We start from the raw sequence: 16,549 nt of genomic DNA, 5'->3' as shown, positions 1-16,549 counted from the left end.
AAAATGAGATTTTCTTAATCTCATGTACGCAATGCAACATGAAAATTCCTGGTCTGGTGGAGACCTTCTCTGTGTATTTCATCCATTTCAACAGAAGGCTGAAATTAGTAGCAAAATCCATGACAAGGTCCAGATTTGGATTTGTTACAGATTTTGGTGCTGAAAACCAACAGCAAACATGTTAAAGAGGACCTTCACCACCTCATCAACTCCAGCTATTACATTCTTTATTAGATTCCATTCCACTTGGGATTTTTTTTGTTAGCCTAAATTGTTCTTGAGCAATAATGTTAATTAGGCTCTCTACTGTCAGGTGGGCGGTCTCGGACTATCTGCTCCAGCCCTCTGACAGTAGAGCACTTAGTTTATTCTGGAAAGGTGGGGGCTAGAGAAAAAAATTCCAACTGTGCTGGAATCAGTGGAGTAATGCCTATTAGAAGATGACAAGAAATGGATTTGGTGAAAGGTCTTCTTTAAAGGATCCATTATGGTCCATTTTGTAATGGATCCTGAAGATTCTGTTGACTTATCATGCGTTTCTAAGGGTATCCATCAGGTTTCTGATTTTTTCCCCAGCTATGAATGGCGCAGCATGCCACACTGTTTGGTGCAATGAAAAGTATAAACAGGTGCTGCCATACATCACGTCAATCACATTTCTAGCATGTTAACCGATATGCACTTAACGTGTTTTGCACTGTTTCTCTTGAACAAAATAAGGACAAATCCTTAATGTATGTTCTTGCTTTTTGCCTCTGGTCATGATCATTATTTTCTTTTGTCAGCTAAACTAAACCAGAAATTTCAAAGAAAGGTACTGATCATTGCGAGCGAAGGACTGTGTGTTTGCCAGCAATACAAAATCTGCCATTTGAAAGGCGCTCACCAACCGGGCACTCACAAAGGATTCCTGGATTGACAGCGGCTTTGCTGCGAGTGAAGTACTTGGAGCATAGGTGGTCAGCATGAGGCCCTGGAAGTAAAAATTCAGTTCTTCATATTAAGGGTTTTATTGTGTATAACCAGGGTGATTAAAGCCTTGTGTTCTGTTCTCCTTAATGCAGTTCTCTTTTCAGGATGGGAAATGCATCATGTATTTCTTGCTGTTAGCTTTTATAAATTCTGATTAAATATTTAACAGCAACCTGAGGCTTAGCATAATTCATTATTTCAGTGTTGTAGGATGTAGCCGACCTGTAGCACTAGAATTCTTCTTGAACCAAGATGTATATTTATGTAAAATAAATGCCATTAGAGTTGTATATAAAATCCAAAGACGTAGTACAGTATATTCAGCTCCTTCTGCATCACTGTATCCATGTTTCTTTATGATAATCCATAAAAAGTGGCTGCATGCTCATATATGTTACCTTGTTCATTCTCCTAGGGAATCTTTTACTAGAACCCAGCATAGCAATCCAAACTGCAAAAAAATAGGTTATGGTCACCTGGATCAAACAGCGTTTTCCCCTTCTCGGTGGCTCCATTGCCAAGATATCGCTGTTTATGTCAATGCACACATTCACTCCTTGGAGGAATTAGGGTGTTGCCGCTTACATCTTTGGAGGAATGGCAAGGCCATCATTGCCCCAAATAGATCATTTGCATATTGACATACCTCAGTAACAGAGGCTCCAATTCACAAGGGAAATACTGTTTAAAGAGGATCTTTCCCGTCCTCGGGCACATGCAGTATTATATACTGTCAGAGGGGGCGATCCTTACTGCCCAGCGATGACGTGACGCTGAGCAGTAAGGAACGCCACGCCAGTACTAGCCTATGGACGAGTAATGTCAGGAGGAGGGGCATTCCTCACCACTCAGTGTCATTGCTGGGCGGTTAAGGAACGCCCCCTCTGACAGTATGGCGCTATAGACTCTACTGTCAGGAGGGGCATCAGAAACGCCCTTCTGACACTGAAGTGCTATGGTAATGGCACCAATAGCTCTTCAGCAGGGGCATATAACAGGAAAGCGGATTTCAGGCTTTCTAGTGGTATATAAAACCACATGTGCCTGAGGACGTGAAAAGTCCTCTGTAATTCAGGAGACCCCCACCTATCTATCTATAGGGTCGGGTTGATATCAGAGAAGGCAGAACCTCTGAAGATTTCTTTTTATTTTGGGTTCAGGCAAGTTGGCACCCTGATTTGTTTCTGTCTGAACTTGAACCACAAGTGAATTTATTATACTCCGAGGTCTCTTCAGACCTGGAGTATAATAGGTGGAAGCCAAAGGGAGTAGAATAGGTGAAGGCCTATGGAAGGTGTTAAAAAATACCTTACAGTTCTAGTTATCTTCCCTCATCTCTCCTGGTCCTCCTTGCAGTGTCCGGCCTTTTCTCTGGGTCCTCTTCTGGCCTCTTCTAGCTTCCTAGTTGATGTCATGCACCCGGGGTCACTGCTGAGGAATGGATTAAATAAAAGAAAATGTGTTCTGTTGACTGTAATGGGGTCTATCAGGTATCTGTTGTTTCTTCCCTGACATCACAGGACGAAAAAGCCATGCTTGCAGGTGTTTTTCGTCTATGATTTTAGATACGCTGAGTAGAGATGAGCGAACAGTGTTCTATCGAACACATGTTCGATCGGATATCAGGGTGTTCGCCATGTTCGAATCGAATCGAACACCGCGTGGTAAAGTGCGCCAAAATTCGATTCCCCTCCCACCTTCCCTGGCGCCTTTTTTGCACCAATAACAGCGCAGGGGAGGTGGGACAGGAACTACGACACCGGGGGCATTGAAAAAAATTGGAAAAAGTCATTGGCTGCCGAAATCAGGTGACCTCCATTTTAGACGAATAGTGGATTTCAAATCCGGGTCATATGAGAATGTGAACTTTGTGACTATGAGACAGGGATAGCTGTACAGGCAGGGATAGCTAGGGATAACCTTTATTTAGGGGGGAATGTTATTAAAAATAACTTTTTGGGGCTCTATCGGGTGTGTAATTGTGATTTTTGTGAGATAAACTTTTTCCCATAGGGATGCATTGGCCAGCGCTGATTGGCCGAATTCCGTACTCTGGCCAATCAGTGCTGGCCAATGCATTCTATTAGCTTGATGAAGCAGAGTGTGCACAAGGGTTCAAGCGCACCCTCGGCTCTGATGTAGGAGAGCCGAGGGTGCACTTGAACCCTTGTGCACCCTCGGCTCTGCTACATCAGAGCCGAGGGTGCGCTTGAACCTTTGTGCACACTCTGCTTCATCAAGCTAATAGAATGCATTGGCCAGCGCTGATTGGCCAATGCATTCTATTAGCCTGATGAAGTAGAGCTGAATGTGTGTGCTAAGCACACACATTCAGCTCTACTTCATCGGGCTAATAGAATGCATTGGCCAGCGCTGATTGGCCAGAGTACGGAATTCGGCCAATCAGCGCTGGCTCTGCTGGAGGAGGCGGAGTCTAAGATCGCTCCACACCAGTCTCCATTCAGGTCCGACCTTAGACTCCGCCTCCTCCAGCAGAGCCAGCGCTGATTGGCCGAATTCCGTACTCTGGCCAATCAGCACTGGCTAATGCATTGTATTGGCGTGATGAAGCAGTGCTGAATGTGTGTGCTTAGCACACACATTCAGCTCTACTTCATCGGGCTAATAGAATGCATTGGCCAATCAGCGCTGGCCAATGCATTCTATTAGCGTGAACTGAGTTTGCACAGGGGTTCTAGTGCACCCTCGGCTCTGCTACATCAGATTGCTACATCTGATGTAGCAGTGCCGAGTGTGCATCAGATGTGTAGTTGAGCAAAACTGACTCAGCACTGCTAAGTCTCTGCATTCGCATAGGAATGCATTGGCCAGCCTTCGGCCAATCAGCGCTGGCTCTGCCGGAGGAGGCGGAGTCTAAGGTCGGACCTGAATGGAGACTGGTGTGGAGCGATCTTAGACTCCGCCTCCTCCAGCAGAGCCAGCGCTGATTGGTCGAGTTCCGTACTCTGGCCAATCAGCACTGGCCAATGCATTTCTATGGGGAAAAGTTAGCTTGCGAAAATCGCAAACTGACAGGGATTTCCATGAAATAAAGTGACTTTTATGCCCCCAGACATGCTTCCCCTGCTGTCCCAGTGTCATTCCAGGGTGTTGGTATCATTTCCTGGGGTGTCATAGTGGACTTGGTGACCCTCCAGACACGAATTTGGGTTTCCCCCTTAACGAGTTTATGTTCCCCATAGACTATAATGGGGTTCGAAACCCATTCGAACACTCGAACAGTGAGCGGCTGTTCGAATCGAATTTCGAACCTCGAACATTTTAGTGTTCGCTCATCTCTAACGCTGAGAACTTGGAAGAGATGCAAGATTAACAAAAAGCAAGAATGACAAAATGAGAGTATACTGTATAACAACAAAAAATTATACTCGCCTGTTCAGTGAATGACCCCTGCCAAGCTCTATTTGGCAGAGACCAGTGGCGACTACTGGGGTGACAATGCTGGAGCGCTGGGATTGAAGTAGTGAGTGTAGTTTTTTCTTTTATTTTAGCTCATTATCTGCTTTTACCGGGTTTTTGGGTTTGTTTTTTTTAATATACTAAACAACCCCTTTACAACTTAGCCATGAATGTCTTCCCCATCCAACTTTTCAATTTCATAATATATTGAAATATATTGACATTTTACTTTTAAAAAACCAAACCAAGCAAAATCATGGCCGCAAAATCACGGCCGCAAAATAACGCGGCGTATACGATCCGAACTCCCATTGAAATGAATGGGAGCATTTTGAGCGTGTCATCTGCCGGCACGTGTATACGTGCCAGATTGCGCTCCACTTTCCTCCATGTGAACTTACCCTAACAGCGGTTACACACGGAGCCCAGTGCAAAAATGCAAACATTTTTACATAGAGTTAAATTATTCTAAAAAAAATGTACAGATACCTTTTTGTATTACTAAAGTCTATATAAAACAGATACACACAGATGCCCCCTTTCCACTCCATTTATTTGCATACATTTTTTTTATATAGGTTTTTTTTTTTCAAAAAATTGTATTGTAAAAACACAAGCCTTATGGAAATACTGTATAAATGTTGAAATAGGTAATAAAGGGAAAAAAGGTATGCATTTCCATTTCATTATAAATGTAATTGCCATAAGCCATGCCATGGGCAGGTATGTCCTAGTTAGCCCTCACATGCTATATATTTCAAGTAATATTAATGTCTAAGTTCTCCACGTCCAGGGGAGGTTTCTCGGCATGGTACCGTATACACGTCATTATACAGAGGTCCCCGCACATTAGTACTGTGGGGAGAGACATAAGTAGAGCAGAGTGATGAAACTGGTGAGCGTGTACACAACTATTTATATCACTACTGCGTATATACACATATCTTATCACAAGACAAGCAGTAACAGGTCATCTATTTCCAGGGACCCATTGATCATCTTGTTAACAACATCTTGGAAAATCTTGCTTTAGTGCAGTGATGACCAATAGTAATTGTATATAAGAAGAGCAATACTTTTGTAAGGGCTTTATCTCTTCGTATTAGTTTTGATTGCTTAGTATTCCATATTTGAGGTGCTGGAATAAACAAGAAGTGAATTTTTGGCATTATTTAAAAATTTTATTCCAATTGTCATGCGGGTGAAATGATGTAATATAAGTCAGATTTTATGTATGGGGTAATAGCAAATATGTGTAGGGGTCTTTATTTTTTTTAAATATGCAAAACATTATAATGAGGACAAAGGGTGTTGTCTAGTTTTCTTTTTTGCGTTATTTTGTGTACATTTTTTTCACGTCCCCCAGGGTAATTTATCACATGATCACTAGTGCAATACACTACAATATATATAACACGGTACAATATATATAACACGGTACAAGGATATATTTTTTCATATATATATATATATATATATATATATATATATATATATTGCAGTGTATTGTGTGTATAATAACTTGTTATATTGTTGATCAGTGCAGGTTATGACAATGTAATCAACTAAAATCAGGGCAATGATAGGAACTGCCATAAGACCACAAGTCTTCGTTGCCTGTGCTGTAGGACTATCGTCATCTTGACACACATGGTTCCTGCAACTAGTCACTGGCCTAGTCAGTACTGAGACCATTGATTGGCTACAGTGGTCACATGTGTCAACATTTTCTGTTTTTGGTTGATCCTGGACAACCCCTTTTACTTTGCATTTCAGATATAGTAGCTCTTCTCTAATATCAGATCAGACAGGCTAGTCCGACTCCCCATGTGCATCAAGAAGCCTCAGGCTCTCACGACCCTGTTGTTAGTTCACCAGTTGTCCTTCCTTGGACCACTCTTGGTAGGGGCTATCCACTTTATCCTGAGAACACTTGACATTTTGGAGATGTTGTGATCCATTCATCTACCCATTACAATTTGATCCTTCTCGCAGTTGCTCAGATCCACCCCCACTTCTTTTTTTTATTTTGTTTCCTGCTTCTAACACATAAGCTGTAAGAACTGACTGTTCACTTGCTGCCTAATATATCCACCCCCATGACAGGTGCCATTATCATGTGATACCTGATCAGTATATAATAACATTCCATAAGCTCCCTCTAGTGGTGACTGCAGGCAGGTAGTTTGTCAGTTTTATATCTATGTGTGGCAGGGAACTTTAAGCTTTGGATAAGAAAAACAAAGCTCTATAGCAGAGAATGTAGAATTTTCTTAGAATAAAAATAACAAAACGGTCTTTTTAAAATGAGGCGTACATTCACTTTAAGAGTCTATCACCAGAGCCTAGCATATCAACCCAGCCCTGCAGATAGGCTAGGGTTACCTGAATGAAATGGTGTCTTCCCTTGTGAATCGCTGCCTCCATTGTAGAGATATAGTTTTTTTTCTGTCAGTATGCAAATGAGCTCTTTGGAGCAACAATAGTGCTGTTGCTTACTTCTTTGTAGCAATAACAATGTTCATGTTGCTCCAAATAGCTCATTGTATATTGAATACAACGTCAACAGAGGCAGCAATTCACAAGAGAAGAACTGCAGGGTTTTGGTGACAGACTCCCTTTAAAGAGTCATTTACTAATATATGCCACAAAGCCTCTTTCCTAGGCTCATCGGTATGCATGGACAAACCTCCAATGATTACCTTCTCAAACCCAACTGAATAATAAGCTCCAATATGCTTGTCCTGGGCACTATGAATGGTCCTGCATACGTTTCTAAGGAAAATAGCATAGTTATGTCTGGCACGAAAAAGTAAACATACTGCGAGGAGGGAATTGCCAGTCATACAATACACCAAGAATGGGCAATCAGCACTGCTCAATCTGCTGCCGAATTATATCTTCTATGATGCAGATGGCAGAGCAACAGGCTAGGTTTGTCCGTGCCTGCCCTCCATTTATATTTTGTTCAATGTTACAAGCAACAATCTCAGATAAGAGCCATTTGAACATTGGCGACAATTGTTCTTCCAAATTCTGGGCTGCCAGCTGCCCATGAGGGTTGTCATTGGACGCTCTCCACAAAATGAAGAAAATATATTCATCTTTGTTTTCTATTGTGTTTCTTTGAAACGCTCCTTGCTTTTACAAACCAAGGACAAATGCTTGGCATGAAAATTCGGAGGCTTTGCACAAATAATTGCTTCATGTTTTAATTTACAGATGAGGTGACATATCAGCTTGTGTATCCCCCTAGAATACTCTTCTGCAGAGGCACTGTATAATTCAATTACATTGGCTCTTAAGAGCTTGTAATGCAAAGTGATAGACTGGCCCGCCATCTAGATACTGTGTATGTGAGAGTGTGAACACACTTGGGATTCGGAGTGTGACAGTGATATTGCTTTAAAGTGGTTGTGCCTGACCAAATATTACCAAATATTACTTTTTATTGCCTCTCAGAACCTCCACCTCATGTGTCCATTGCTTCAAGTGTTCTGATTCATATTAGCTGCACAATAGCATGAATCAGTTCACCGTGTAGAAGAAGATCAGGACTGGGCTAGTGGGCATGTGTGATCACCAACATGCAACACTTTAGGTGGACATTCTGTCAGAAGCTCAAAAGAACACCAATTAAAGGGGTTGTCCCATCACAAGGACCCTATCCATACTGCTGGTTAATGTGGTTCTAAGACTTTTCCTAAATACACTGCTTCAGCAAAACTGCTTTGTTTGTCCACTATCTTACTTTAGTAAATTCATTGTTGACCCAGCCCTTGACTTATCTGCTCAAAAGTCAAGTGATGTATCTGGCTGTTCTCAGGGGGGAGGGAGGAGGGGCTAAGTGCACAGGAGCCAGCCTGTGTTTCTAGCTATTCCTGTGTCTACACCACGTGACCTAGCTCCTGCCCTCAGATAGGGGAGAGGAGCTGCTTTCATTTCTGAACTCGTCTTCTGTTCTCCCAGTTATCAGGCTAGCTAATTCAATTGTGTTCATTATGGCAGAGACAGGCAGTCTCTGTATGTAACACAGAATGGAGTTGCTGCTGCCTGTGCTTCATAGCCCAATATGGGTGGGCGGAGCTACACGCTAATTTGGAGGTGGAGCTAAATGGCAGGTTGCATGTGAAACCCCGTCCAACAAATGATGCAAGAAACCAGGAAGAAAGAAGATTTTACAGTAGTGAAGACTGGTGAGTATACGACGTGGGAATACCCCTTTAAGTGTAATAACTGGTTACATTAGGCCTGGTCCTTGCACCTATCTGAGACTAAATCCATAGGAAGCTGTAGTGCTGTAGTTTTGTAGAGGAAGTCACTGAAAAAAACTGTGTTCCCTAGGATGAAAAAAACATAAATAGCAATAATAACAACTTGAGGAGCCTCCTGACTCAAAGAGAGCGGAAGCAAGCACATTTTCTTTCTGTAGAATCTAGAATACCAGGTACACTGTCAGATTGGACCACCAGATTATCAGAGGATCCAGCTCTTAGCACAAGGATGGTCCAGCTGTAGATACCCGAATTCGAAGGCTGCTATTGTTTATTTCCTGGGGGGGGGGGGGGGGGGTTGGAGATTGGATCCCTAGAATCATTCTATCTGGTGGGCCCAAAGTCCAACACTGGCCAAGAATTTACTGTCAAGAAGTAATTCTCCCCATTAATTCTTAATTCCTGTAGGTTTATAGTACAATGTCTACCAAAAAGTATTTGGACACCCATGCAAATGAAGATATCTGCGGTCGTGATGTACGTCACACCTTGGTCCCAGTGCATGGTAAACTGAACGCCGATGCCTATTGCACTATTTTAGATAAAATTATGGCAGTTCTATGGGTCGGACCAATGTTACTTCCAGGATTACAATGCCAGCTGTCATGTAGCAAGGTCTACCATGGCTTTGTACAGTGACACTCAGGTTAACTGACTGGACTGGCCTGCCCAGAGCCCAGACTTGAACCCTATTGAGTTGGATCGCTGAACTAAGGGGTACAGCAGCCGTCCAAAATCGGTGAAAAAAAACTTACCTGTCTTCTCCAATTCGAATGGAATAAAACACCACTAGCCGTCATACAAGGACTTGTGGAAAAGCATGCCCCGCAGGGTTGAGGCTGTAATTGCCTCTTGTGGAGGCTCTGCCAACTATTGAATATGAATAAATGTTTTTCTATTCTACCACAGGTGTCCAAATACTTATTGGTAGACAGTGTAGCAGTGGGAAAACAGTTTTAATAATAAAATAATTCAATTTTCACACAAAAACAATACCTGGAAAAGATATCTATCTGGAAGAAGAAAGGAGTTGTCCATCAACAGAAGAGTATGCTGGTCCTTGGACCCACATCGATCAGTAGTAATCGACAGGTAAACTTGGCAGTCTGTGCATTTCCTCTGCAGCGCCACTACAGGGGAAATGAAACATTACACAGAAACCAATAGGCAGTCATTATAATACACATATCTGCCAGGTCCTCCAGAGCAATGTTCTTTGTGGCTTCTCTCTATTTTAGCTAATAGGTAAGGGTCTTGATCTACCTCTATTTACTCTGAAATTGTTATCTGTGGTTTTACATAGGATGCAGATTATTTTCATTTAGGTGGTGATACATTAACAATGTCGCCCCTAAGACTTAAATGTCAATTAAATCAGGTTTGGGTTTTAAAAACTTTAGAAAGTAATTTTTTTAACGATGTGTTTTATTTGATTCTGTAGCAGATATTTGTGTAGAACAGCTCTGTGTGTGTTTCCTTGAATTGAATGTTAATCATTAATCCTGTTGAGGGCAGCAAAGTTCTTGTTTGTTTCCAATTTTTTATTACACTCTTTTGTTCGGAACGATTGTAAAAGGTATTTATATTAGGACTCCCATAGGCAGAAACTACAAGGAGTCGTTCAGTGCATAACATACTATTAAAATAGAAAATACCATAAAAACATTCTACAAAGTACTTTAATAACCTAATAAACAGACGTAAACTGCAGACCAGAGTATCTACAGTAAAGGATCAGACTGCAAAGATTGGAAGCTGATTCACCGCTAATATTACAGAGATATTCACTATGATTTAGCATCAAAAGACTTTTGTATATTCAGATTATATGCCTCCTCAAATACTAGCTGCATCCTCTGCCAGGACATGCTTGCACGTGGCATAGATTTTGGAGGTAATTTATTCCAGGAAACTGGTATAAATAATCATAAAATTAATGATTCTGGTGGCCTTGCTTACTTAAATATGCAGCAAACTGGTTTATTTAGAAAAAAAAAACCAGGAAAATAAATAAACTTTGACTTCAGGCACAAAATGAGCAACACAATATCCATTAACTTCAGGCAAAAACAAATAAAAAACCTGCTTGTCTGAGCAACTAAACTAAACAGAACGGATAACCTAACTATACATGTGGCTTACTTCCAGCCACACAAACAAAACAGGTGCAATATAGTCTCACCGGCCTCAGGGTTACAGGACAGAACCATACACCTCCTTTCTCCTCATGGAACTGCACTGCAGTGCAAGTGCTGCAGCCTTTTCTGGCCCGGTAATGAGCCAAGGATCTAGACCTGGACTGAGGCCTACTCCAGATCCACCCTGGACCACACATATGTCAGAAACCTGGGGCTGATATATCTGGACTCCAGCACTTGGCCTGTCACCTTCTCACATAAGATATTGTACGTCATGAACAATGTCCTCTTTAGAGTGTTTAGCAGCCCGACAGAGTAAATAATAAAGTGTGATCATTTTAATAGGGTTAATATATAGAGGTTAAGCATGCGTCCTCTACTTTATCCTGTGGCAGACGTTCGTGATGAGAAGTGCTTACTTGCTCTCAAAACAAATGTCTAGAATTAGCTCTTGTCCTAAATGGTTGAATTACTCATCTAACATATTTGGCTGGTGTATACTATGATGTACATAAACCCACGGGTGCTTATACAATGTCAGTTTTTTGGCTTATGTAAAATCTTCCCACTCAACATCTGAGAAATTAGGTCTAGAGTCATGAAAGTGTAATAATTTGGTAAAATTGGATAATAGGTCAATTATCTGACAGTGTGATCTATATGGAATGTTTTGAAGCTTACAGAATCCATCCATATGCAGCTGTAGATGAATACTATACGTAGTGCAGCTGGAAATGAAATAATCTGCATATTTTGGATTTTCATCCCCATTACATAATTTCTGCATATGTACATTTTCTCTCTGTAACTATGCTTAACTGGCGGGTGTGATGTCAGAACTGTGCTGTGTTCTGGGCCAATGAGATGCATGAATCTGATATACCGGGTAAGGAAATGAGACTGGCATCCTATCCCTCTTTTACCTCCCCCTTCTGTGTCTTCAGTTTTAAAGGGGTTTTCCCATCTCACTGTTTCAGCAGTCTGCCTGTTGTCTCTTCTTTTCACTTCTTGTATTCCCCCCCTTCTGAACGGATACTGAAGTATCACAATACGTATGCAGATCATATGCACATGCTTGTAGAGAATGGACTCAGTTTTATCTGCGAGTTTTGTCAGGGTCTGGGGTTGCTAGGTGGAGTGGCCTAGACACAAAAGTCCAGATTCTTTAGTCCATAACAAAGGTAGAGTTTATTTTCACTCAAAAAGGTAGTGCAGCAACAAAAGGAAACAATACAAAAATAAATACCTGCCCGGCTAGGCTCTAACTAAAGATAGAATAGGTTACCTCACCTAGAATAACAGAAATCCAAAAGCCAGTAGAATCATTCAGGACACAGCTCCAAAAAATATGACCTCTCTCTTTGACTCTCCAGCCAAGCTCTGCCAAAGTCTGCTGCTGGAGCTGGCTTCTTAAGCTCCCTTGGTGAGCAGACTCTCTGCAGCTGAGTCGCTGCCGGAACATCCCCAAAGTGTGGACTGGAGGGGGGTGGAATGACAGGTCCCACTACCAAACCTACCTGTCATTCCTAAAAATCCAGTCCAGTAACCGAAACTTTGAAATAACACTCAGCAGACAATAGTTATCTGCTGAGAAACATTCTTCCTGGAGTTTTCTTATCTCACCCACCTTAGTAGTCTGGGTGAGATGTACACCCCCTCCATTACCTGACCAGCCATCGGCTTACAGTTTTCATAGAGAGATAACAGACTGGGCTTTATCAGCAAACTGCAATTAGCTGAACTGATTGTGCTGCCGCCAGAGCAGTGAGTGACTTATCCTATCTCATAGGTCCAAGGTTATGGTAACATTGTGTAAACAATGGGAGGAATAAGTTCACATAGCAGGTAAACAAAGCAGCATTTCTAGAGCAATATATTTAGGAAAAATCTTCAATGTACATAAGCTATCAGTATAGATAAGATCCTTGAGATGGGGAAACCCCTTTAGAAAATCATACAACCCCAATTCCAAAAAGGTTGGGATGCTGTGTAAAATGTAGATAGCAAAAATGCAATGATTTGGAAATCTCATACAACCATATTTTATTCACAGTAGAACATATTCGAACAAAGGTGAAAGTTACACAATAGAACATAAGAAGGTGAAAGTGTGTTCGATGTCAGAACTGGGGGGTTGTATAAAGGTTTAGTAAATGACCAGTGCAAACACTGTATAATTCAGTTCTTTATGCTATACAACTTTCAACAACGTGGAATGTCTATGAGCATTGCCCATGTGTTTCCAACATAGGTTTCTAGTTTTCCTCTTTGCCCTGCCAAGGCCATAATAGTCTGTAGAGCTAAGCCAGCATTCCCCAGTGTTAGTGAGTAGGGCTGTCCAGACAGAGTAGCTCACCATTCCTTCAGTAGCCTTTCCCCATAGTAAAATACTCAGATCTGTGTATTGAATAATGCATAGAGCAGAGCTATACGGGTAGGCAGACATAGTGGATAATTCAGTGGCAAATCCACCGAAAAACCAATATGTTTTACATGTAGATTTTGTCACAGATTTGCTTGCAGATTTCATGTAATGCATTGCAAAGGGTAAAAGCCACTGTGAAAATCTGCACAAAAGTTTGTATGTTATGGATCTGAAAATTCACAGCATGGCAGATTTTTGTGCTACATGTGGATGGGGTGTTGGAATATCCAGTCACTTATACTGCACTCCAGTCTCCATTTCTGGTGTGTATTCTATCCAGCAAATCCACAACAAATTTGCAGGGTCTGAGTCTGGACCCATCCTGATTCTTAATTCTGGGATTATTAGCTTGGATGGGACCCCGTAATGAACCCCATGCCTCAGATCCTGGAAAATGGGTTATAAAGACTAGAATGTGCGGTTGCAGTAAAATGCATCACCACATTCTTAAGTCAAAAACAAACATTTATCTGTTTTAGGAATTGACTTTACAGTGAAATTTCGCAATCTCCTCTTTCTGAGGATCATGTAGGGGGCGTTCACACTACCGTTGGTGTCCGTTATGAAGGTGTCCGTTTAAAAGAAAAAAAACGGACACCTATCATAACGGACATTAACGGACACTAACTGATGCTAACTGATGTTAATGTGTCCGTTTTTTTAACTGATCCATTTAATGGATCAGTTAAAAAAACCCGGACACATTAGTATCAGTAACGGCTCGTTCACATCAGCGTTGTGAACTCCGTACTTCAGGTTTCCGTTTCCTGCCTAAAACACAGGCAGGATACGGAAGCCTGCAGGAGTCTCTCTCACCCATTCATTTGAATGGGTGAGAGAGATGTCCGGCCGTGAGCGGCGGTGAGCATTTTAGGCTCTCCGCCGCGAAACCAGGTTTTATAATCCGGACACAGAGTCGGACATGCAGTACTCTGTGTCCAGATAAAAAAATCCGGTTTCGCGGCGGAGAGCCTAAAACGCTCACCGCCGCTCATGGCCGGACCCGGTCTGTGGTTTCCGTCTTCTGGCATGCAGAAGACGGAAACCACAGAACGGACAGGAGAACGCTAGTGTGAACCTAGCATTAGCATCAGTTAGTGTCCGTTTTTTATACTGTGCGTTTTTTCTTTTTTGCTGTTTATGCTTTCTGAGCATGTGCAGAAAATAAACGGACAGAAAATAACGGACTGCAACTGATGGCCATCAGTTACTGTCCGTTATATGTCCGTTGCCCATAGACCTCAATGTTAAAAAGAAACGGACACTTTCTGTCCGGTTTTTCAAACGGACAAAAAAATCCTGTATGTGTGATTTCTTTGTCCGCTTGAAAAAACGGACATGGTTGTTAACGGACCCTTAAGGACACAAACGGACAACAGATGAAATCCCATTGAAATGAATGGAAATTGTAACGGACACAGCTAGTGTCCGTTGCTAAAATCTTGAACGGACAGTAGCAACGGACACTGCAATCGGACACCAACGCTAGTGTGAACGCCCCCTAAGCTTCCAGTATATTTACCTTCGCCTTAGGCTACGTTCACACTACTGTTTTAATGTTCATTGTTCTGTTGCACTTATTTCTTCATTCAAAAACAAAAAACCCAACAGAGGAGACATAATGTTTGCATTTTAACATTGCACTCAATAAAGTCATGACTGAAGCTTTCTTAGAATGATACAGATGGATGGTGTTCCATTTGTGACTATCTTTCTAGCAGATCCTTCTGCAGACTGAGCCAATGGGCATTAAAATATTACTAGGCAGATCAGAGCAATGGACATTAAAACTGCCTTATACTGTATTCATCTACCTTTTCATTGCAGGAGTTTCTCACAACCTTCTAATGTTTTTATCTGATTGGTAATGGAAACGAGATTTCCGGTAAGGCCCACATAGCGGCCCACAGCAAAACAGTGCTGCAGTAAAACCGCGGCGGAAATGCACCGTGGTTTTTCCTGCAACGCATTTTACAGAAAGGTCACAGAAATGGTGTTTATACACACTTGCTAATTCCTGCTTTTCCAGACTCTCAATAGACTTTTGAAAAACATAAGTAAATTGTTTAGGGCTAAGGCCCCTCGTTGCGGAAACGCAGCTTTTTTTTGTTGCGGTTTTTTGAGCCAAAGTCAGAAGTGGGTTGAGCAGAAAGTAGAAGTATAAGAGCTTCCTATATAGTCCCCATTCCTTTTGTAGCCACTCCTAGGTTTGGCTCAAAAAAACACTGTAAAATCTGCAACAAAAGAAGCTGCTATTCTGCAACGTGGGGCCTCAGCCTAGAATATTTTTTTTTGTGAATTCTACATGGTTTGTAAAATTGTGAGATCTCTTAATATTTTGCAGTGTATGGACACAACATGAAAAGCAGCAACGACTTTATTGGGAGGATAGTGATTGGTCAGTATTCATCGGGCTCTCCGGAATCCAACCACTGGCGTCGCATGTTGAATTCGCACAGGACATCCGTGGAGCAGTGGCATAGCCTGAGGTCCCGTGCAGAATGTGACAGAGTATCTCCAGCGTCCTTGGAAGTGACGTGAAATCCAAAGGAAGCAATGTCACGCAATGCTTACTTACAAGGAACCATGGGATTGGGAGCAACTATTCTGCTGCATCTGAATGGATGGCAGCATTAGCCTATGTGCCTCAGTAAATATTCATGATGCAAATCATTTGTTACATGTTGGTCTAATCAGCTTGTTCTGACCACGTCTCGCAATATGCTGATTATTCTTATACCTGTCAAGGCCTATCATATCTGTTACAATCCCTATTTCATCCATCATGAGAAACTAAAGCTCTATATCAGAACTCCCAAATCTGATCTAAAAACTATTAGTGTTACGATAGGCCTGCAGCAAGCCTATGGGACTCTGCCATTCACTCAATCTATTGTATTCCATTTAAAGGAGATATTGGTATCTGTGGTCTAATATGTGAGTGTGGTAAAAACTCCTGAAAACAAGAAAAAAATCTAAAAATATGTGGCGCCTATATGAAATGCTGTTAGGTCCTTCTACGTTGAATTCTATATCTGTTAACGTATGTGCGTGTGTATGTTTGTGTATGAACACATATCTATATTTATATACTTGTTTATACAGTCAAAATATACATCTGTATAGATATTGATTGAAATATATATTAATATACCCAGAGATGTATATAATAGTAAACTAAATCTATAGAATTATAATAAAGCATATAGAATTATAATTAAAAAAAATCTCCCAGGATACTGTAATACAGGTCCTTAAAAGACCTCCTTGAGGTCTGTTCACACTACCAGTAAGAAAGTCTGTTGCTTTTATCCATCTGA

General features: G+C 41.6%; 1 protein-coding gene across 1 annotated transcript in view; it reads left to right on the top strand.

Moving 5' to 3' along the window:
• SYT17 (synaptotagmin 17) overlaps window positions 1-16,182 on the top strand; it is an 83,707-nt gene extending 67,525 nt beyond the window's left edge. The window contains exon 8 of the mRNA XM_075285542.1: window positions 15,574-16,182. Coding sequence (XP_075141643.1) covers window positions 15,574-15,770 — 197 coding nt within the window. The 3' untranslated portion in view covers window positions 15,771-16,182. The remainder of the gene's footprint in view (window positions 1-15,573) is intronic.
• Window positions 16,183-16,549: the final 367 nt, after the last annotated feature.

The sequence above is a fragment of the Leptodactylus fuscus genome, chromosome 8 (genome assembly GCF_031893055.1).
Source record: "Leptodactylus fuscus isolate aLepFus1 chromosome 8, aLepFus1.hap2, whole genome shotgun sequence".
Classification (NCBI taxonomy): Eukaryota; Metazoa; Chordata; class Amphibia; order Anura; family Leptodactylidae; genus Leptodactylus; species Leptodactylus fuscus.
The sequence above is the reverse complement of the archived record's forward strand: the minus strand, read 5'-3'. Positions and strand labels throughout refer to the sequence as shown.